Genomic DNA, 22,497 nt, shown 5'->3' with positions numbered 1-22,497 from the left:
ATTGGATTGGACTGGATAATAACTGAATGGGGACAAATGATCATGAAAACAAGTTAGCTAAGGTCCACTAATTGCTCTGTAGCTTCATGATCGGGGCATGTTTTAAATTTATTATAATTATTTTATAAACTTTAATATTTTCCATCACACGTGTCACATATAATCAGTAATTGATTGTCTTTTGTCCACTGATGTTCAAAAGTGCCTCTTGCACTTTAATAAATAAAGGAGTCTCTCTCTCTCTGTTTAAACCCCAGACTGACATTTATGAAAACCCCACAGCAGGTGACCACCACAACCTGGACGTGAGGAGACAAAACTTGTAGCAGCAGGTAGATGAAAGAAAGAGAAGTCTCCGTAATGAGTGGAGTATGAGCGCACAGAGATACGGACTCCTTTAATAAGCTGCGGACCGAGCAGAGAAGAGCAGGCGTCCTCTTTCAGGAGCTCCATTCGCTTCGTGATAGCACGATGTGATAGAAAACACTTGTCAGTCGCAAACAAATGGTGAAGCAATAGCTTAACACACGTTGTAAGTTGCGGTTATATCGGGTTGTGTGCATGCACTGTGGTTTAAACGCTGTCCTGCGCGGTCAGTCGGCGCTTTGCGGCGTTTCAGAACAACATAAAGAGACAGTTATGTTAGCTAGCTAAGAGTGTCTGAGCTCTGTGTGAGTGTTAGCACTGAGGGAGGTGTTTGCGATTATGAAAGATGCAAATGTGTCCGAGTTACTGAATTGTTGGGGTCATAGGTTGACAGAGGAAATATAAGCTCTAGCATTATTCATGTGAAGGTTAAGGGTGGGCTAGCTCCTTATTCGTTAGCTAACATTAGCAAAGTGGAGTGGTAGCCTGTGTGTTGTCCAGGCCTTTTAAACACGTTTATTTGCTCCAGATGGACCTGACCAGCTTCTCTGTTTAAGTAGTGCATGTTTATTGTTTAAAGAGCCTCTTAGTTTAATGCACCTCATCTTCTTGGCTTTAACTATCAAAACTTGAGGGTTGTAGCAGTGTCCACCCCCCCTGTTACCATAGGTTAGCATTGTGTGTGGTTAATGAGTAGCACTAGTTTATTTATTTTTTTATCCCTGTGTTGTTTATTTTATTTGGCGATTAATACTCTGTGTTTTTCTCCTTTAATAGTCTGTATCTAATATCTGAAGAAAGGATGCCATAAGTGACACTAAATCGGTAAGATGACTCAACAGAAGACAGAGATTTCTATTGCTTTGCCCTTCAGTGCATGTCTGCTGTTGTGGGCTCTGCCTCCCACTGGATCAGGGAGCTCAAATGCTACAAGTTGCTTAAAATTGTGTGCAAACTACTGTCGAGGATGTTAGGCATTTTTAAGACCTCTACAATTGCTTCTGTGCTACCAATTGAAAGGCATTTTAACATGAACTTTTCCACCTGTATTATTATGTACTGCTTGCAGCTTGAGCATGGCAGATAGAAAGGGGAAACCAGCAGCTCCACTGAAAACACTCACAAAGAAGGAACAAGAGGAGCTCAAAAAAAAGGTGCAGGGGGTTTGGGATGTAACTTTTAGATACGATGCAGAGTGTTTTTTGAATGTATGGCGGAAATAAAACCGTATTAAGATCATATGGTAATGAATTAATACAAATAGTGTTTCCTTGTCTGTCTAGGAGGAAGAAAAAGCAGCAGAGGTGTTTGAAGAATTTCTGGCTTCATTTGAGACCAGCGAGAAAAGCAGAGTGAAAACTTTTGTCCGTGGAGGTATTGTGAATGCGACTAAAGGTGAGCAGCGAGGGTTCTCACAAGCATCATGATGTGATTCAGCGACATTGCAGTTATGTTCCTTTTGTTCAGCAGTGGGATGTCAGGACCAAGCCTGATTGCAAGTTACCTGTTTAAAAAAAAAAAAAAAAAAAAATGAACTGAGTGCCTGACTCAGCAGTGAAATAGTTCACCATCTTCATTTTTAAGGGCCACATGTTTGTGAAGGTTTAATAAAATTCAGAGACTCTGGGAGCACTGCACTATAGGATTACTTATAGTTGAACATAGTTGCTCAGCGTATTGTTATATGAACAGACATCTCATTTAGTTCACTTGTGAGTGAGTTTATATGAATTGTTTTTGGAACCAGTGCCTCTTTCTGTCTGAATGGTGTTCAGGGTCAAATCATAACAATGAAAGCGATTACATAATTAAGCCGGATCAGTATTCGAGGGTTGTCTTAATCTTTGCAGAGGAGGAAGCAGCAGAGGTCAAGAAAAGTAAGCTCTACCAACCTGCTACCAAGTTTGTCCCCGTGTCCCAGCATGTCTCACCATCAGCTGAAAGCAAAAAGTCTGTAAGTTTATTCATTTTTTATTTTGATGCAAATGCATAATATCTGATTAAGTATTAATGTAAACATACTGTCCTATTAGCCTTAGCTCTCAGTGTTTGAACGGTTTTAATAACCAGCTGTTTGTTTGTTTGACAGACCTTTAAAAAAAAGGCAGAAGAGAAAAAGAAGAGTAATCTGGAACTATTCAAGGAAGAACTTAAGCTGTAAGTTGATTTTGTTTTTTAATTTATTTTTCAAAAATGTGCTAGAAATCATGTTTCTGTGAAATATGTTTATCTTCTTGGGACATGTAAATCTGTTTTCATGTGTGGGGATACAGAATACAAGAAGAGCGTGAGGAGAGACATAAAAGGAAGAAAAATGACTCCGGTGGAGGACCATATGGAGATCTGGACACGCCTTTATCAGGACGATCAAGTAAAAGCCCTCATTTGATGTCACTGTTGATCAATTTGGTAACCTTTAAATTGACCTAACATCAAGCCCTTTTTCACCCTACAGCGTTATATGATGACCTGACAGTGCCAACCACCACTAATCTCTACATTAACTGCATAAGTCCAAAGGTAAAGGTGCACACAGACTTGCATAGGGTTCAGCATATTGCTCATGTACGACTCTCGCTTTAAATTTCTACTGCTTTTCAGATGAATGAAGAAATGCTCTGTAAAGAGTTCTGTAAGTATGGTCCCCTGGCCAGTGTGAAGATTATGTGGCCCCGAACAGACGAGGAGCGCTGCAGAACCTCAAACAGAGCATTCGTGGCCTTCATGACACGGAAAGATGCGGAGAGAGCCTTGGCTGCACTAGATGGTACAGGTGACTCTTGAAAATACCCCTGTTATATATCACAGCTGTTCTTCTCACAGCACAATGAAATATGTTTTGCTTTGTAGGTAAAGTGATTATGGGGTTTGAGATGAAGCTGGGATGGGGCAAACCTGCTCGCATCCCACCTCAGCCTCTCTACACACCGGTGGGAGTGAGAGTCACACCGCCGCCGCCATCCGGCCTGCCTTTCAATGCTCAGCCCAGGGATCGCTTCCGCAATGACTTCACCAAGCCGCTGGGCATGTCTAAAAAAGAGCTTGACAAGGTAAAATCTAATCCACAAGTAATTGGTGTTAACTGTATTTGGATGGTGATGTAATGAATTAGGAATAAGAGTGTGACAATTAAAGGAAAATGGTTTCTTTAAAGACCTGCAGATTTATCAGTATTACTATCATTATTATTATTATTATTATTATTATTATTATTATTATTATTATTATTATTAGTATTTACTTATTTATTGTGGAAAGACCTGCTTTTGATCTAAATTTGGAAACTATAGCTAGTGACCAAGTCAGGGTAAATTTGTGCTTTAAAAAGTTATTTGTCACAATTATTTATTTAATTTTTTTTAAGTCATATTATTACTAACCATGTTTTAACATTTCAGACTGTATATTAAAGATGTATGCAGAATCTGAAAGAAACAGAAAGTGCCTTAAATTTGCATTCTTTCTAATGGCCAGCAGGGGGCACCTCCTTTGTTTGACTGAACTAGAAAGTAAATCTCCTTTTTTTTCTCTGGAGTCATGGACTCGCTTATTATTTTCTAATATTTCATCTCAAACTATGATTTCAGGTCTTATTTAATGCAGCTCAATGACTAGTTTTTACAATATAGTCATATTTACAGTAAAATAAACAACGGGCTACCTTCTGATTGGCAAAATCAGTGCCCCAAGTCTCGCATTTGAATCCTTTATTCCTGGAATCTGGAAACATCCAAAACCCTCTGTAGTCGAACCATAAATCCATAAGCCACACCATCATTTATATACAGTGTATGGTTCACTTGTCATATTAATCACATGTCCTTGCATAGTAATTCCAGACTACAAGGATATGTCAGTTAACAAATTTAAAGTCACAAGATGGTCTGACTGTATCGTATCTATATAAAATGTTAAACATGTCGGTCCTAGAATTTTCTACTCGAATCAGCTCAGCTTGTATAGATTGTGTAGTATTTTACAATAGTTTATTGGAGTCCTACAGCTGTCTTTTCACTGACCGTTAATAATGTCATCGTTTTCTATGCTGTATGTATCCTGCAGTGTTTCATCTGTACAAGTGCTCACGTTTTAACGTTTTCACTATTTGGTTTGACTTCACAAACAGACTCTGTCCGAAGCCGTAGTCAAAGTGGTTATCCCAACCGAAAGGTACACACACTCTTCTTACTATGACTGCCCAGCTGTTGTAACACAAGTGTTATAGGCGAGAGGCTGTGATGCACTGTTCTTTTATCCAGATGTGTTGTTTGTGGCAGGAAGTCTCAGGTCTTAGGGCTGTTAGAACCACACTTGGCATCCCACAGTTGTTTTACAGTTGCTGTGAGTGGGTGGATACTTTGACATCTGCAACTTGTTGGAGGTGTGACTCTGCCCGTGATGATAAAAATCACAATTTGGTCACCTTCGCCTCTCCTTGGGAAGCAGTAAACCATTTCCAGCAGAGCTGCTGTTTTAAGAAGGCTACATGCTCAGGTGTGTTCTGACCATTTGCAGTTACAGTGAAGACTGTTGTTGTGACCAAAAAACACAGTTGCCTCATCAGTGCGCTGCGCAGTTCCCCCCCCAACAGTACATGGGCACAATCCACAGTGCATAAACCTATCAGTGATCCTGCTGCTTTTGGTTGCTCTCGTTCACAAGGGGGTCAGCACAGCAGATAGCTCAGATGACCTAAATAAGACCCTTCAGGTTTGGCTGTCTGAGACCCAGCTCTCATCACCAACATGATGAGAAGTAAATCCATTCTCTTTGCACAAGGTTGAGCTTCATTGCAGGTGGGCACCTGTAAGTGGTCAGACCAGGCCTTCTGTAGATTGAGCGATACTGGAAGCAGTCCAGAGCTGCAGAGCAATCTCGAAAGGGGAAGATGGGCCAATTTTAAATCAAGTCTGGTTTTTGCTTAAGGGCAGAGTTGCAGAACTTTTGGAAAATTCCTCACACATGTCAAATGTCATGGCTTGAGGTTTACATGCAATTCTTGTTTCAGTTTATTAAAAATCCATCAAAACTCATCTTGTTCCCACCATGTCATTCAGTTTTCAGCTAGTTTTTCTGTTAAATACTTAATTGCAGTTGTTGTAAATATCCGTTGGCATCTGTATTTTAAACCAACACCTGAGCCCTGGATTTCCCATGGGTAGGCTGAGACACTGCAGACGATACAGCTAGAAGGCATGTTGATTTTCTCAAGTCAGATGTCAGTAGATTAGTACTTTTGTCATAAATCAAGCCAGCTGCTCCCTCAGGTCATAGTAGACTCACATATTACTATAGTGGCAGACATAACTGCATGAACACAGTCTACACTGATGTTCAAGTTCAAACAGGTTTCAGGTCTGAGGCCCCAATCCAAAGTAACCACTGGATACATCTTTTTCAGACATTTTAGACAGCAAGATTTTTACAAAATGTAATAAATTTGGCAACCCTGACAACTAAAACACAGTGATAAATTATTTTTTTTCTTGCATGAGTCAAACATAGCAAGACATCAGGATTCTTGCGTAACTGGCATCTTGAAGCTTCATGATTAATGTTAAACTTCGGATTGGGGCTTTGCAACGTGAGCCATGAAAAGTTATTGTGATTGTGTCATTTCTTCTCAATTCTTACATTCAGTTATTGGGGAAAAAAAAGAGGCCCATACGTGTGGTTATCCTATTATATTTGGGCATGCATAAGCACAGTATATCTTGATTTAGAGTGAGCAGCATCTAGTCTGCCAATAATATTCATGGGCCTTTTACTGTTATAATGCACACTCAAGCATCTCTGAGTTTTAATCTTAAACCTGGCTCTGATGCACCTCTCTGTCTCCACAGGAATCTGTTATTCCTTATTCACAGGATGATAGAGTTTGTGGTGCGTGAAGGTCCAGTGTTTGAAGCCATAATCATGAATAAAGAGAAAAACAACCCACATTACAGGTATGTGTGCAGCACTTGGGCTCGTGTTGGTGTTAAGTTGAGAGAAAATTGCATCGTGTTTGATTGATGTATCCGTTATTGTCTCAGATTCCTTTTTGACAACAAAAGCCAAGATCATGTGTACTATCGCTGGAAGCTTTTCTCCATTCTTCAGGTATTCTGTTTCTACAAAACCTTGTTTCTGAACAGTTACCAGAAGTAATGGGGTCATGCGGATTTAAATCATCTTTTTCTTTTTTTAAAAATTTGTCTGGTTTTCATCCGTACCTCAGGGAGAGTCCCCAACAGAGTGGAGGACGACAGATTTTCGCATGTTCCGCGGAGGCTCTTTGTGGAGACCGCCTTCTTTAAACAGCTACTCTCAGAGAAGTGAAGAAAGGGCAGAGGAAGAAGATGATGTTTCCCATGAGGAGGAGGTGAAGAAAGGGCAGCTCCGAGCTGAGTAAGTCATCTAGCGGTCACGGCGACATTTATTTACGCTTGTAACTTCAGTTAAACTGAATGAACATGACTCTTCTGTAAACATCTTTCAGGCACAGACAGAGGCTGGAGATGTTGCTTAAGGAGCTCACTCCAGGGAGAGAAGACATTGCCAATGCCATGATGTTCTGTCTTGACCGAGCAGACGCAGCAGAGGAAGTAGTGGGACATGTCTCCGATTCCTTCTCCTCGCTCCAGACGTCCCTTCAGAAGAAGGCAGTTTGCTTCCTTATGTCTTTATATAGCACATGTTACACAGAATCTCTGTAAAGCTACAATAACCAGGTCATATTGAACTTTTCTGTGTCCACTTCAATCTCACAGATCGCCAGGTTGTACCTTGTGTCAGACATCTTGCACAATTCATGTGCCAAAGTAGCCGGTGCCTCGTATTACCGGAAATAGTAAGAGACTTTCCCTAAGTTTGGCCTGAGCATTCTGATCGCATTTTATTTCAGCTTCGTCTGACCATCTTAAAGTTTTCCCCTCATCTTTCCAGTTTTGAAGCAAAGCTGCCACAGATATTTGGAGATCTTAACGCAGCGCACAAAAACATACAAGCCAGGCTGCAGGCAGAGTTGTTTAAGGTAATCATGGAATTCGCTTGCCTTTTGCACAAGGACATTTACTAAAAATAGGACAACAAAACATTTTCATGTGCACATTCTCTCTTTCGCTCTCTCCACAGCAAAAGGTCATGAGTTGTTTTCGAGCTTGGGAGGACTGGGCCATTTACCCACAGCCTTATCTAATCCACCTTCAGAATATATTTCTCGGCTTTGCCAAAGCAGGGGAGGAGCCGGCAGAGATGGCAGAGGTTAGCTGAATTACTCCCCTTATTACTGACTTTTGGTGATGCCATTTCAACAATATAGGCACCCCTTCTTGTTGAAAAGTAAATAAACCTCGACATAAAAGCATTTCCTTGTCTCTCTATAGGAAGTATCCTGTGATATTGACGGTGCACCAATGGACAGCACACCTATGGATGGCATACCTTTGGACAGAGCTCCTGTGGATGACCTGGATGGCTGCCCTATGGGCTGGGACCCTCTGGATGGAGTCCCTGTTGACGACATAGACGGTGTTCCCTTAGGGGTCACCGCTGATGACATTGATGGGATGCCTTGTGAGTCTGCAGCATATTAATAGTGTTCTTTTTTTTTTAAACAAAAAAAGTCAATCCAGCTCCATACATCAATACACTGACATCCTGAGTAACGAGTGTGCATCTCGATTTCAGCAGGAACAGATTTGTGCTGCATTTCTCAGTCATTAAAGAGCAAACTCACTGTTATCACGATCTAACTGGAAGCCTTTCAAGGATACCTGTCCTATAACCTTGTGGCTGTTTTATCTCCCCAGTGGATGAAGGCAGTGTTCCTGTCTCAAGTGTGCCTTTGTCTAAGTGGGAGAAAACTACTGATACTGGGGCGTTTTCTCAAGGTAAGACTTGTCAGGATGTTACTGTATCATCAATCTGCTCAGATCATCGTGCTTATTGTTCTCTTATCTCTCATAGCAAAGACTGAATCTAAGTGGGACACTGTGGTGGAGCAAGACAGCGGCGATGAAGCAAACGTGAGGTAAGGCCCGAGTGTCTCGCCTCCTGTGTACATTTATAAAAAAGAAAGACTGCAGTCAAATGGATATCAATCCTGTCAATAGTGGCAACTCGCAAGACGAAGACTCGGAGAGCGACAGCAGTGCCGATTCTTCCAGTCTATCAAACTATGACAGTGCAGTTTTTCAAAGCTCGCTCAGAAGTTTTCAGATGTCTGAGAGCAAAAGGAAAAGGCTGAGAGAGCTAGAGGCAAGTGAACATTTGTTCAAAAGCATCTTTGTATGAGTTAGATTTGCTGAAAACTGTTTACTTTTAGATCTTCTTATTAAAAAAAAAAAATAAAAAAAAAATCACACTTCAGGCAGGCATAAACTGTTTTAGTCTATACCTGATGCCTGCGAGTACCATCATCAGGCATGTTGGACAATAAGTCAGATTGTAGTTGAGAAATGTTCAGAACTGATTTGCTTTCTCACTATAACACAGGTAAAGGTTATGAAGATCCAAGATGAGCTGGAGTCTGGCAAAAGGCCGAGGAAGTCTGGAATGAGCTTACAGCAACAAGTGGAGCACTACAGAAACAAACTGCTACAAAAGGTGGGTTGATAAGCCACTTGAATTAGTATAGCTTTAAAATTACATTACACTGTATTTTACCTGTGGAGGAATAAAAGGTGCTCTGATTTTCTCCCCAAAAGAGCCCCACTTTAAGCAAAATTCAAGTCACTCATGTATAATAGAAGCACATCCTCTAATAATGAACAGTGTAGTGAAAAAAAAAAGAACCCAAAAAAAATATTGTTCAATCAAAATATCAAATTAGTCAGTACAGTTAAAATAATGATTTAGTGGCAGAGTTGTAAATGTTTGTCAAAATTGCTCCATCTACTGGTAAGGAACTGTAGCTGCATTTTTTTTTTTTTTTTTTTTTTGTTAACCTAGGCGCTGTTGGTTCTTGTTTGTGCACAATTTGCTTTGTGTAGCACGGTTTATATTCACTACTTATTTTAGAAATGTTGCTCCATGTTGGGTATGTTATTTGTAGAGAGATCTCCAGCGGGGGGGGGGGAAACTAGCAGCATTTGCTGGACTTCTGTTCTAATGTAGCAGCTTCATTCTGCGTTTTATTGCTTTTGCCCATGGACCAAAAAAGATGACAAAAAGATGTTTTAAAAAACATTACTCTTTTCCTTGTTATAGAATCCCCTGGAAAGAAACTGATTAGGGAATTACATCTTTAGATAACTACAAATTCATAGGGATGTTTTTACTCTGTCCTGTAGGAGTTTGAAAAAGATGAAGAGAAGAACGAGAGATCAACATCAAAATCCAAAGAGAGGTCCAAGGACGACAGGAGGAGCAAAGAAAGGAGCAGAAAAAATGACGATGGGGATAGAAGACGTAGTAATGACCCTGGACACCAGGCCCGAAAATCAAGGAGCATCTCTCCTTTAAAGCAAGTGAACTGTGATGTTTTTGCAGTAGCATTCATCCCGAGTGTTATCTTTAAAGTTAGTGTTTTATGTTCTGTTTATCAGGTCTCCCAAACGGTCCAAACGTTCCCGATCACCATCTCCGGACCACAAGGCAGGCAAATCCAGGTCACGGTCACCCCATCGCTCACACAAGAAAGCAAAGAAGAGCAAACATTGACTCAGCTCTGCAGTGCGTGCTCGTGTCCACAAAGTAACGCAGTGCACTTCTGCAGCGCTCTTTCAAACAGACCAACACGTCTGCTCTGTCATAATTAAAACACTCCATGCAAGATTCAGTACACTTTTATATGATGAAGAATGAACACTGTAATTATATTTATTTTTGTTTTAATGTTTGGTTTGAAACAAACTAAACAAATGTCGCTGTAAAGTTCTGACACTAAATAAATCACCTTTGGTGATGGAAGCGTGTGTGTGGGTGTAAGATATGATCAGTGAGAAAAAGCTTTAAAATGTTAAGTTAACAATGACTTATCGACAAGCACTCTTTTAGTTTGTGTGGATTTTTATTGAGGAAAGTAATAGAGCATTTGTTTACAAAAGCATTAAGTATGCAATGTTACACAGTAAATTTACACAACTATTTTATAGAATGAAATGTGCTTTCATTGAACAAAGAAATGTATCAAAAGTACTTGACTCAATACTGGTTCTGAAACACAAATTTAAGATGCCCAGCCCCGATCATTAGTAGCCACACATCTCCTGAAAATTTTGTTATCTGCTGAAATGTCTGATAAAGTAAGAGGAAAGCTTTAGAAGTGTAATTTAGAAAGCAATCTAGACTCTGTAGGCACAAATATTTTGTAAATGACATTACAGTCCAGCTTTAGACACCTTGAGACAAATGCGTCTTAACACAAAACATGAAAATCTGACCAACATCAGTGCCTTGCTTCTCTAAATTTCTGAAATGTGGTAGCCAAAGAAAACATAAGGTGCCCCATACTGTTACAGATAGTCTTCTAGCTATAGTCAGCCCTGACCATACAGCCTGAAATGTACACGTGCGTATCTGAACAGATTTAGTTTCTGTTCACGCTTGACATGTCCAGATCTTTCGTTCAGACCAAACTGTTCACAGTTGTCTGGTATCAAAGATTAAAAACAAAAGCGGTAAGGAACCTCACTTTGTCCATTTACAGTCTATTTATTCCACCTATTCCCTTTTATTTTAGGGTCCCTGTTTACCCAAAACAGCTACTACAGACAACTTTGTCTCAGTACCACTAGGTACTTAGTGACCTTACAAGGCTCCGAGACAAGTTGTCCTCAACCTTTAGGACTGATCACTGATAGACAGGCCTGAACCTGAAGAGCCAAGAGCCTCTAAAATGCTCAGTATTTTTTTACATTGATAAAAACCTTGATGGCTCCAGTGAAGTCAGCAGAGAGAAGAACTTCTGTGTGATCTGTCTTTAATGCTCCTGCAAAGAGAGCAAACCGCATTACAACTTTACGCCACTGAACTGTGACGCTTTAAGAAATCTAGAGTCATATGCAAATTAAAGGGGGCATACCTGAGGGTATTGTTTCAGAGTCTGTGGAGTCCAGGCTCTTACACTCTGCTTCTGGCTTCTCTGCACCACTCTCCTGTGGCACAATAAGGCCTGGGTGGGGTGCGAAAATGGCTGACGTGACCACAGCGTTGTGTGCTGAAAGAGAAAAACTCTTTAGTGGCGGCCCAATCACAGGAGAACTGAGAAATAAGGCTGCTTACATTAAAGGGTGTTTGCCACTTAGCACAAACACAGTTACCTTTAATCCCTTCCCAGAAGTCATTGCGGTCCCGCCGTACAGATGTGAATTTGCTCAAGTCATGGTAAGTGCTCCAGATGTATATGTACTTGTCCTCTGAGCCGCTTACTATGAAGGAGTAGTCGTGACTACAGGAAAAAAGCCAAACAGGTTAACTGCAACATACTGTGTCAATACAATAAAAGAGCTTTTGTCCATGGTGAAGGTTAGAAACTGAGAAAAAAATAAAAACTAGAAGCAGAGTTTGGAGTCAGGGGTGCTACTTAAAACTGCAGCTTGTGGAGATGGACTTGAAATGTACACCCTTACCTGAAGCTGGCCTTAATCTGGCTGCTACTGTTGACATAACCCTTGTACTTCATTGATAGAGACAAGTCCCTCAGGTCATAAAGGCGAATGCGAGAATCATTTGATGTCACCAAAATCTATGAGCAAAGGGTACAGTTCAACATTTGGCATTTCACAAGTCTTACGGACACGACTTGTTATACCGACAACTAGGGCTGTAGCTGTCGATTATCTTAGTAATTGAGTATTCCATCGATTAGTTCAATGAACCAGCGCATATCAGCATTCTGAAGTTTGCCCTGAACTTTGATGCAAAATTTTGTGCTGCTGAAAACAAGACTTTAATTATTAACATCTACACCATCATAATGTTAGCAATTCAGCAACACCCAACAGCCCCAGGTCAGTCCTTCAAATTTTTACTGGCTGATATCTTTAAATATTTTATTTCTCTTTATATATATTTTTTTCTCTTTAAATCTGAAAAAATAAGCTATGAAAGCCTTGAAATAAAGATGGTCTAGTAAACCGCAATTTACCGAGCCCTATTGACAACCCACTGCAGATGTATTTGTAGTGATGGCCAGCTGTTACCTTATTTTCTCCAGGCAGAGGTTCAATGCCAGTGATCTTGCGTCCCACTTTGTTCCTTCCTCTGGTGGACCGCACATGAATTTGTGTGTGGTATTTCAGACGCTAAAGACAAGGTGCAAACAGAAAAATGCATTTGCTTCATATTTGAATGGGTGTGTTCACGAAAAAAAGTATTATAAAGAAATAATTAAACCATGTATTGGCTGGATAAAGCAGCATATGTGGATACCTCTGTGTCATAGAAGATACATCGACCATCATAGGTGCCAATCACTGCATATTTCCCATTTTGGCAGAAGTTGGCAGCAGTGATGAGCCGGGTTTGGCCATCCACCTCATTCCACAAAGCCACCTTCTTATCTGGAATGTTCCAGAGCCGTAGTTTTCCATCTAGAGAGCCGCTTAAAAAGTACCTGTCATCCTGAGTAACAAGGAAAAAAAAACTTACTATAAATAGAGTCTGTGAGACCAAATTAATAGATGTATGATTTGCGCTGAGAGAAGTAATGCAAGGTGACTTAACGTACCCTGGGATGGAAAGCAATGGCTGTGACAAAATCAATGTGCTGAAAGCAGCAGAGACACTCTCGCCTGGATATGTGCCATAACCTGACTGTTTTATCCATAGAAGAGGAGAGCAGGAAAAAGTTCTAGACAAAAAAACATTTAGAAAAGGTGAGACAAGAGAGAAGATAACGTGTCGGGGTACAAAAACTTAACAGGGTGCTTTAATCACCTTTGACCAGGATAAGTCCAACAGATCAGCCGTGTGACCCTTGTACTTGCAGAAAGGGACTTGACGGAAAGGGGCATTTCTATCTTCCGTGTCTGGGTCCTCTGGAATACAACTTGCCTACAATAAAAATGTCACTTAGATACACATCTGGAACAAAAATAGCTTAAAAATGTCTGATTTTTGTGTTAGTGTCATCACTCACCCCAGTCTCAGTGTCAGATTTAGAAGAACATAAACTTTCCTGAGAAGGAGAAGGTGACACTCGACCTGGAGAAGAAAAAACAAAAACAAAGGAAGGTTTCTCTAACAAGAACTTGAACATCTTCTGGAAAAGTCTTGAGTCTTAATTTCTTTATATTTGGCTAGGAAAATGTTAAATAGGCGTAACAAACTATTTACTAAAGCATGTGTAAACATACATCAGATGCTGTATATAGGGCAAAAACAGAGTTGGCAGCTTGAGAAGCTTTCTAGTCATTTCTTTAAGTAGTCTTCAGGAATAGTTCTGCAGGCTTCTGGAAGGACATTCAAAGCTGACTGATAGTGTTCCACTCCGTCGTTCTATCCAGGTATGCTTTGTTACACTGACTGCCACATGTTCAGGAATATGTCAAAATCAGATTTTTCTGCATTCAAAATTTCTTCAGTTTTGATCTCCAGTAACACTGGCCGCATCCTCATTGTGGAACCCCTTTCCTGATCCCTTCCATATATACACTGACAACTTAAACCAGAAATGCCAAATTTGGATCCATCACTCCATGAGACCTGCTGTCACTGATTTTCAGCCCAGTTTCTGTGTAACTTGGCTTACCTCAGGCTTTTCTCCCTGTTCTCCTTCCTTAAGAATGGCTTCTTGACAGCCAACCTTTCACTGAGACCATTTCTGATGAGGCTTCAGTGAACAGGCGATAGATCAGCGCAAGGTCCTGCATCTCTCAGGTCCTTTGCTGGACTTTTTCCTATTTCTTGCTGGGGATTTATGCTTCAGTGGGAAATCTCCGCCGTAGCTACATTGTAACCACAAACCCCTCTGAAAGCCTAAGGCATAACCTGACCTGCACCTCCCTAGAAACGAAGCCTGTTTAGTATCGTTGAGTCCCCGTATACATTTCCAGCTACCTTTTTGCCAGGGCTTTTGAATTTATCACTGAGAGAATACTAATCATCATGTATAATAAAAAAATAATCATGGCATCAATATAAACACTCACAAATGTCAGCAGATTCCTGGAGGGAGACTGCTGAAACTATCGGTTCCATACTATAAATTTAAAATTGTTTCTTTGCTATGTTGTCTGTTATAGATCAGAGGGCCTCAAGAACTATTGTTAAAAAAAAAAAAAAAAAAAAATATGGCTCCTTCAAAGCAAAATGACAGGCAGCTGAATTTTTTTTTTTATATATTTAAATAATCAATTATCATACAAATAAAAAAGAAATCAAATATGTTGCTAATGCGCTTACCTTCAGTATTGTACTTTAATCTCATATTATTGAAGTAATCAAATGCCGTTTTCAGGACCCAAATGCGAACCACATTATCTTGGCCTGCAGTTGCCAGCAGCCTCCCACAGTGAGAAAACTTCATTGTCCAAACGGCCCCCTTAAAAAACAAAAACAAACAAACAAAGATCTCTTAATACAAGCATGTAGTATCACACAGTGTGTGTCAGTGCATAAAATAACATGCTAAGATAATCCCACCATGTGCTCTCCACTGAGGTCCTGCACAACCTTAATCTGGTCAAAGTCAAAGGGACCCTTGAAGCTATGCGCTGCCTTGAACTTGGCCTGCCTGGTGTAAGGCATGCCCTCATCGTCGCTCGATGATGGATCATCCTGATCTGTATGGAAGACTGAGTGTAGGATAAACAAAAAGAAGAAGTGTATCAGGGTCATTTCACAAGCCTGTGTTGGCATTTGGGATATTCTTAAAGTCAGACCCATTATGCACATAACCAGCTCCGTATTTCTGCACTCTTGGACTCATAGGGGTTCTGTGCTCACAGTCAAAGCCCTAATAGTGAACACGTACAACTGAGACAGATTCAAAGACTATTTATCTTCTTGTGTTTAAGCAAACTGTATTTTTAATTCATTTTTTTTCTTTCTGGTGCTTAAAAAAAAAAGCACACACAAAAAACAGTTGGCATTTCACAAGTCTTACGGACACAACATGTTATACCGACAACTAGGGTTGTAGTTGGACAGGACAATTTCTTGTAATGTTTAGGCAACAGGAACATGAATGTAAGCTGTATGGTTTAAAAAAAATACAACTGCCTCTGCACAACATCCTTTCACTTCAGTCTCTTTTTTTTTTTTTACCTTCATCACGAACACTTTTCACTTTGTTGACTGCCTTCTCTCCGTACTCCTCAGCCAGATGCTTGGCCTTCTTCACTGACTTGCCGAGGAATTTTTTTAATTGGGTCCTGCTCAGAAATACCAACAAACCATTAATATACTTTAAATTAGATGATGTTGTGAAAGAGGGAAATACAGTAAGTTTCAGCAAAAGGCAACAAAAAAATCAGTAGTCCTTACGTTCTCTGTTTTAGTTTTCCACCGTCTGTGTCTGTCATTGGAGTCTGAGTCTTCTCATCATCATCTGACTGTGCTGCATCATTCCTGCAAAGCCAAAAATATATCAGCGTCGTCTGGAAACTTTACCAGGTTCTTGTTTTAGATGATAAAGCTTAACCGTGTTTTCCATGGGAAACTTATGTGAGCAATATCAGTGCAACCCATTGTAATCAGCTTATTCCCTCAACAGGGAAAACCTTCTTTTCTTGGAATCTGATCTGAAGGTCAAGTGTTTGGCTTCAGCCTAATCTTTCCCTCATTGACTTGTTTAATAAGCTGTGATTTGAACAGTTTTAAATTAAATTTGACAACAGCAACTTGAGTTAACCCACGTAAATAATTTTCTGCTTACGTGATGTACTCCTTGGTCCTCCTCATAATGTGCAGAGTGAGAGGGTTGATCCCAGCAGGAAGTTTCTCCTCCGCCTGAATTAGAGGAATTTCTTCCCCAGTGTCTAAATTCTTGATCATCACACTGGCCAAGATTTCCTGTTTTAAGATGCCCACAAGCATATTTTTGTTGCAAAGACGACCGGTGCCAGGAATGTGTCGATTTTAGGTTGTGGCTTGGAGTCAAGCACACACAAAAACAGACTCTTACTTCATCTGTCAGTTCTCTGCCAGAGTTTGACCGAGGACGTTGAGGGCCTGGGGTCTGTCCTCCGCTCTGAGATGAGGTCTGTTCATCTTCATTTTCCTAAAAAAAAAATAAATAAGAAAAATAATAAATAAATAAAATATAAATTCCTGCACAATATTTAAATTCCTTTTTTAGCACCAAAAAGAGGTCTGAGCCTCACTCACCTGTGCCGTCACCACCTTGTCTCCACTGGTAGCACTGGCCAGATCCAAGGAATGCTGCAGCTCTTTGGTTAGACTTCTCACAGTGCTGCCAGGAGACAGGAGGCCAGATGGCTCCAGAGAATCACTGCTGACCACACCGACAGCAGACACTGGAAAAATCACGCAACACAACAAAAAAACTTTATACAAAAAACTGGTCTTCTTTTTCTGTCTGCTTTATGTTAGTGTGATTCATATGATGCGGCAGATAAGTACATATAAAAAATAACAGTTTAAAATCACACACTGGATTGATGCAACACGTTTGACATTGAGACCCATTAAAATTGCACTGTATTGCCTACCTTCCAGCCCACTTGGCCTAACACACTCCTGTAACTTCTTGGTGGGTAATTTCGGCCGAGATGGTGGAGGAGGTCTTGCAGGAGGACCCCCGCTTGGAGGGGGTGGGCGTGAGGGAGGAGGCTTCTTTGTGCTAGCTACAATGTCTGGCTCCACTGTGAACTGCTGAGGTTTTAGAGACCCAGAGGAGTCCGAGTCAGCTGGCCTGTCAGTCAAGGGAACCTGGTCTAAGATGTCAGCCGGTCTTGGCTCCTGACCACCTTCTGCAACCGCAACAGACAGGCTGGGCTGACTCTGTCCTATGGTGCTGGTGATGTCTGGAGGCTGAACATGTTCTTGTGAGCCAGCTGATGGCCCTGGGAGATCTGTGGGCTCGAGAGCAGGTATAGAGCACTCGCCGTTTGATACTATGCTAATCCGTTGTTCCTCTGACCTCTCGACGACCTGGGGTTCAACAGCTGGCACAGCCAGCTCCCCAGGGACTGTGTCACCATTATTCTGCTCATTTGGCTCTGATGCTACATCAACATACAGCTGATCTAACAGCTGAGCCACCTCACCTACGTCTCCCTTTTGACTCTCTTCGATGATACTATCAATGATCTAAGAGAAAAGAAAACACAATCAATTTAACAATACAGCATCTATTTTTTTACGTTATAGCTCATCTCTAAGAAAATGTGTTTCTCTTTGCACAGAATTTAACACAAAACTCTAAGCAAGGATGAGACCCACATTAAAAACACAGTTGTGACACTGCACAGGACTAGAGAAACATACCTGTAACGAATCATCTTGCTGAGTCTCAGAAGTGGCACAGCTCAAATCTTGCGCAACGTTTACTGAACTGTGCAAAAGCTGTTTCGAAAAAACAAACAAACATGTAGACCATTTACCAACATGTACTAACAATACACACACACACAGCAGAAATATCAACAGTAACATGACAGCTAAATTACAGTTATTCAGGCATATCAACACAAATGGAAACCTAGAGTTGAGGTGTTTTTGTATCTTATGATATTAATCAACACAGTCTTGGAGGTTATGTTATGTAATAATTCTTTGTTTACCTTTATATTAATTGCTTGTGTAACTGCCAGCTTATGATATAACAAATGGCTTTTCTAGATTGAAAGTAATGTCCACATCTTGTTACCACTCAAAATTTGTATACCGCTCTCCTATTTATGTCCCATTTCCTGCATGGAGTGAGGTCAGGTGATTGTCGTCTTTAACGTTTGCATCACCTTGCAATAACATTTATATTATTTTTGTTTTTCCTTGCAATTATTTGTGCATTTCATTGCAGTAACTTGTTTTCTCTGACAACCTGCTTTGCATTCCTGATGATCCATTTGAAAAGTTTGGTTGTTTGTTGGTCCAGATCAGGTCTTCAGTGACAAATGTGTCATACTACCAACATACAGTAGCATCAAACTCTTATCCTGGACAGCTATCAGCATCAGCTAACATGTAACTAACATCATAACAATGTTGGTTCAGAATCAAACTTGCAAATGACTAATCACATTGTCTGAGCATTCAGTTAGCATGAGGCAAGAAAAACGCCATCTTTAAAAACGCCATTAAAAACTATCACAAGAAAACCAACTAACCTAAATTTGGCAAACGTAACTTGATAACATATTTGTCATAATTCATAAAATAATAAGGAAAATATTTGAAATGCCTACAATTTCAGGATTTTTATATAAAGAAAGGCATTTTTTCTTTTTCCTCCGCATTCCAAAGCTATGACATGACAACAATGTGACTGCTCAGTTGCAATGTTCATCCTGGACAAACATTATTATAATGATGGAACAGGAGCAGGAACAACACCATCAGTACACACACACACACAAAACCGCTGTGAATAATCAATGTTGCACCACTAAAACTTGTCACAACCATAACTGTAAAAAACAAGTCTTGACAGCAACGATCTCTAACCCAACTCTGCAGTTATAAGTACATATACAGCTGAGGGTGTCCTGACTCTCACTGCTGTCACAACCAGCAGCAGTCTAGTATACCACATGACACCACATCATAAAACAGTAAAGCCTTTTACAATGGGTCAGATGAAATGCAAATTTTTTTGCGAGGTCATGAAAAAAAAACACGAAAAAAAAAGCAAAACATGCAAAGTAATGCAAATGTTACTGAGAGGTAACATAAAGGTAGTCGTCAAAAAACACATTACATTGCCATGAGCTTGGAGGGGACCTTGTACTGTTAGTACACGAAGGTGTTTAGGAACGGTATTGCTCATAGCCGTTTACACACAATCATCAAAGATATAGGAAAAAATCTGCACCTTTCATAGAGATAAACATGGATAAAGCAAGATTAATGAAGAAAGATATGATTTTCAGAATGTATGTATAGTATTTGGGGTTTCATTTGTATTACACACACATATGTTTATTAAACATAACTGGAAATGCATAGATATGTTTTTTACTGTAGTCACTCCTTCCCAAAGGTCATTCAGAGACAGGAAAACTATAGACAAGCTACAAACTAATAGTGTTTTATGTATATATGAATCTGAAAAAATCAAAAGTCACTATTTTTTGCCATATTACTTTGAACTATAGAGTAAGTAGTAATCATTCAAAGAGCAACTCAGCACAACCCGTGACACCTTGTTTCAACAGTGCCTAGATTTAGATAAACATACCTGAGGTGAAGGAATGACGAACTTTGCGGGAGACCTACGAAACACAAAACACATGGTTTAAAACTGATATAGGCTAAACTTATAAACCAGGGGGGGGAAAAACCAAATACAACACAAAAGTCTAACTTTTTATCATTTTATCTGTCACCTAAGCAGTTGAGACGATGTATCTGAGTTAGATAACTTTTACCTCATATAGAACTTTTGATCAGAAACAATATTAGAAGCAACAGACCAGATACTTTAAACATTTACAGGGTGGTTCAGTAACCTCTTCCTTTTAAGCGCCCACAAAATACATCTTTAAAATGTACATTACATTTTTAATCTCTAATCGAGCTGTCATACAGCGGATCATACAAAAATACTGCTTTGTAAGCTACTGCTACCTTCAGTCGGGTTTTTTTGTTATTCCAACAAGCTGTGTTTTGAATTAAAACTGTAAATTTGCATTGTGGTTTCAGCTTTCATAAGAAACCTGTTCGTTCAGTCCAAATCCTACTGTCATCATGTGACTTGTGAGCGTTTTGAGGTTTAGACTCTCCTGTACCTGCATTGATTAGCTGGTGAACACAAGCACTGTATGACAGAATATAATTAATATTCGGCATCTAAATACAAAACAGACTGGGTCGTGTTTTGCACACGGCACATGACTTGGCTTTGAAGCAGCTTGAGTTCATGCTTTTCATGAAAAAATGGCCATTTTGCAAATCTAACGTTAGCTGTCAATACTACGCTAGCTAGATACATATGAGACAAGACAAAAACAGGCAGGAACGCGTGTTCATTTACCACCGTTTTCAAAAGTAATATTGGCAAAAGGTTTTTTCTTACACTTGTGGAGACGGAGTAAAATTGGGGTCCTCTGGAGCATCATAGAATTCCTCCGTGTCACTTGTATCTGACGCCATGCTAACGACAATGTAGTTCGCTAGCTAGCCTAGTTTCCAGGCAGCTGTGTATAAGCCTAACCTGCCAATGACTGAAAGGTATTACATATGCGCTTGTAACGTCCTCTATGTTAACACTGATATTTCAATGCCCGAGCCCGGGAGTCGTCAAATAACAACTTTCCGGTCCAACATTACGCTAAAGCTAACAAATGTAATCCTGTCTTACGACTAAGCAGCACTTAATGCTAGCTAGTCCTGATCCTCTTTTAGATCTATCTTGCACAAAGCACCGTATCGAACGAGAAAAACGCCACAACCGAGTTTTTTGTTTTGCTTTTTCACAACATTATACGCTTGATAAGCTGTCAAGCTAACAGAACCAGAGAACCGCGTCATAAACAAACCAGCTACACAAAAAATACATCCTAACGAAGCAAGGGAGGGGCACAGGCGCCCTCTTGTTTCTTCTTCTTCTTCAATGGCGGTTGGAGAACAGCTTTTACGGCTACTACTGCCACCTTCTGGACTGGAATCTGGATGGAACAACTTGGTTGTTAAATCCTTTTTTTAAATCTTTTAACTCTCACTCATTTTACTTCACTATTGTGAGTTTTATAAAATTACTGTATACATTACAATACTCACTGAACAAGCAAGAGAATAACAGCCACTGATCAGGTGGAGTAGAGTGTATTAGTTGGTCTAGCAGCAAGGTCTAGTTTTTGGTTCCTAAATAATCCTCTCAGGATGATATGATCATGATTAGACACGTAATCAGATGAGCAACAGTTTGTTTAACCCATATTTAAGAAATTATTATTATTATTAGTGTATCTGGGAGATGACTCTCTGACAGACATTTTTGAATTATAGAGGTTGGTAGCATTTGGTCTGAGAGATTTCCTATATCTGTCCTTGTGGCAGTGGAGCTGAAACAGTCTGTTGGAAAAGGTGATCCGCTGCCTGTCAGTGATGCAGAGGGGGACAGGATTATCCATGATGGAGTTTAAAGTTTGCTCACTGACACCACAGCTTCACCACAGCTTCAAAAGTGACCAGTTTGCTGGCAATCGCAGAGTTAGCCTTTTCAATGATTCTGTTCATGTCACCAGCACTGATGCTGCTCCCAAAGCAGACCACAGGCAAGTACACTGGGCTTGCAACGCCTAATTGACAGAAAATCTCATCATTTTGCTTTTTCCTCACAGAACACGCCACACAATCATCCACTGGTGCTCTGTACTCCTCCTGCCTATCACTAATAAATTCACTGCCACTGCAGAACTGTCAGAGTATTTCTGTAGGTCGCATGCATTGAAAGTCTGTGGAGCTTCTGTGCTGCACATCACCAAATCAGACATAGCACTGACTAATCTCTGTCAGTAACCCATGAGATGGTATACATGTTTACTGACATTTCTTATCGCTTTTCTCTCAGCAGAGAGAAGAGCTGGATCATTTTAATTTGAGAAATCAAAGGAAGTGATCCTCTGCATGCAGCCATTTTTTTAGATGGGAGTTAGCTCTCTGCAGCATGTATATGGTTGCATCATCTACTGGCAGATTTGGTTTGTATGCAAACTGCATGTGAGTTGTCCACTAATGAGCAGTTTAGAGACTTGCTGACATTTGATTGTTTTAAGCAGACACAAAGACATAATAATAATATATTAATTATTAGTTAGAATAATATTAATTATATGTAAGGTCACCAGAAAACCGGCTAAATAAATGTGACCAGGCTACAGTGATGGAAATAACTATTTTGATCTTTTGATGAATTCACTTACAAAGAAATTAACAGTCTCCAAATTTGATGGTAGTTTTATTTTAACTGAGAGAGAAAGGATTTTAACCAAGAACCCAAAAAGAAAACATTACATAAAAATTATAAGATGATTTGCATATCATTCAGTGAAGTAAGTATTTGAGCCCCAATCAAAA

The 22,497-nt window shown here is 40.0% G+C and overlaps 2 protein-coding genes across 6 annotated transcripts; one reads left to right on the top strand and one right to left on the bottom strand.

The window, feature by feature from the left end:
- Positions 1 to 215: 215 nt before the first annotated feature.
- On the top strand, positions 216 to 10,876 carry zgc:163098 (U2 snRNP-associated SURP motif-containing protein). 5 transcript variants are annotated; one of them, XM_005472091.4, is made up of 25 exons: positions 216 to 332; positions 1,144 to 1,191; positions 1,436 to 1,520; positions 1,650 to 1,761; positions 2,217 to 2,320; positions 2,456 to 2,523; positions 2,640 to 2,737; positions 2,822 to 2,886; positions 2,968 to 3,133; positions 3,217 to 3,416; positions 4,493 to 4,536; positions 6,210 to 6,314; positions 6,402 to 6,468; positions 6,587 to 6,756; positions 6,848 to 7,010; positions 7,119 to 7,198; positions 7,294 to 7,381; positions 7,483 to 7,611; positions 7,734 to 7,923; positions 8,160 to 8,240; positions 8,317 to 8,380; positions 8,463 to 8,607; positions 8,845 to 8,955; positions 9,642 to 9,814; positions 9,897 to 10,876. In XM_005472091.4, the coding sequence occupies exons 3-25, from the start codon at positions 1,443 to 1,445 to the stop codon at positions 10,009 to 10,011; spliced, it is 2,616 nt and encodes an 871-aa protein (XP_005472148.1). In that variant the 5' UTR covers positions 216 to 332; positions 1,144 to 1,191; positions 1,436 to 1,442; the 3' UTR covers positions 10,012 to 10,876. The 5 variants fall into 5 exon arrangements, with proteins under 5 accessions (XP_005472148.1, XP_005472150.1, XP_005472147.1 ...); XM_005472093.4 differs by having other exon boundaries at positions 263 to 285; XM_005472090.4 differs by lacking the exon at positions 216 to 332 and adding an exon at positions 340 to 507.
- On the bottom strand, positions 10,508 to 21,035 carry wdr44 (WD repeat domain 44). Its single transcript, XM_003446786.4, has 20 exons — positions 20,495 to 21,035; positions 19,658 to 19,691; positions 17,746 to 17,823; positions 16,968 to 17,568; positions 16,624 to 16,772; positions 16,421 to 16,516; positions 16,172 to 16,308; positions 15,781 to 15,864; positions 15,562 to 15,668; positions 14,938 to 15,089; positions 14,698 to 14,836; positions 13,433 to 13,497; positions 13,231 to 13,347; positions 13,022 to 13,144; positions 12,724 to 12,915; positions 12,495 to 12,596; positions 11,922 to 12,037; positions 11,613 to 11,740; positions 11,375 to 11,509; positions 10,508 to 11,281 (listed from the first exon to the last, which is right to left on the bottom strand). The coding sequence occupies exons 1-20, from the start codon at positions 20,569 to 20,571 to the stop codon at positions 11,193 to 11,195; spliced, it is 2,721 nt and encodes a 906-aa protein (XP_003446834.1). The 5' UTR covers positions 20,572 to 21,035; the 3' UTR covers positions 10,508 to 11,192.
- Between the last annotated feature and the right edge of the window lie 1,462 nt (positions 21,036 to 22,497).

This window comes from Oreochromis niloticus, linkage group LG10, assembly GCF_001858045.2.
Source record: "Oreochromis niloticus isolate F11D_XX linkage group LG10, O_niloticus_UMD_NMBU, whole genome shotgun sequence".
Lineage (NCBI taxonomy): Eukaryota > Metazoa > Chordata > Actinopteri > Cichliformes > Cichlidae > Oreochromis > Oreochromis niloticus.
The sequence above is the reverse complement of the archived record's forward strand: the minus strand, read 5'-3'. Positions and strand labels throughout refer to the sequence as shown.

Bases quoted from the DNA above. Each gene is read 5' to 3' on its own strand.
- wdr44 (XM_003446786.4), bottom strand. From the start codon at position 20,571: ATGGCGTCAGATACAAGTGACACGGAGGAATTCTATGATGCTCCAGAG. The intron at 19,692-20,494 runs GTAAGAAAAAAC...TGTGTTTCGTAG, and splicing joins TTTACTCCGTCTCCACAAGT to GTCTCCCGCAAAGTTCGTCA. The intron at 13,498-14,697 runs GTAAGCGCATTA...TTTCTTCTCCAG, and splicing joins ATTAAAGTACAATACTGAAG to GTCGAGTGTCACCTTCTCCT.
- zgc:163098 (XM_005472091.4), top strand. From the start codon at position 1,443: ATGGCAGATAGAAAGGGGAAACCAGCAGCTCCACTGAAAACACTCACA. The intron at 6,469-6,586 runs GTATTCTGTTTC...TCCGTACCTCAG, and splicing joins AGCTTTTCTCCATTCTTCAG to GGAGAGTCCCCAACAGAGTG. The intron at 7,199-7,293 runs GTAAGAGACTTT...TCATCTTTCCAG, and splicing joins GCCTCGTATTACCGGAAATA to TTTTGAAGCAAAGCTGCCAC.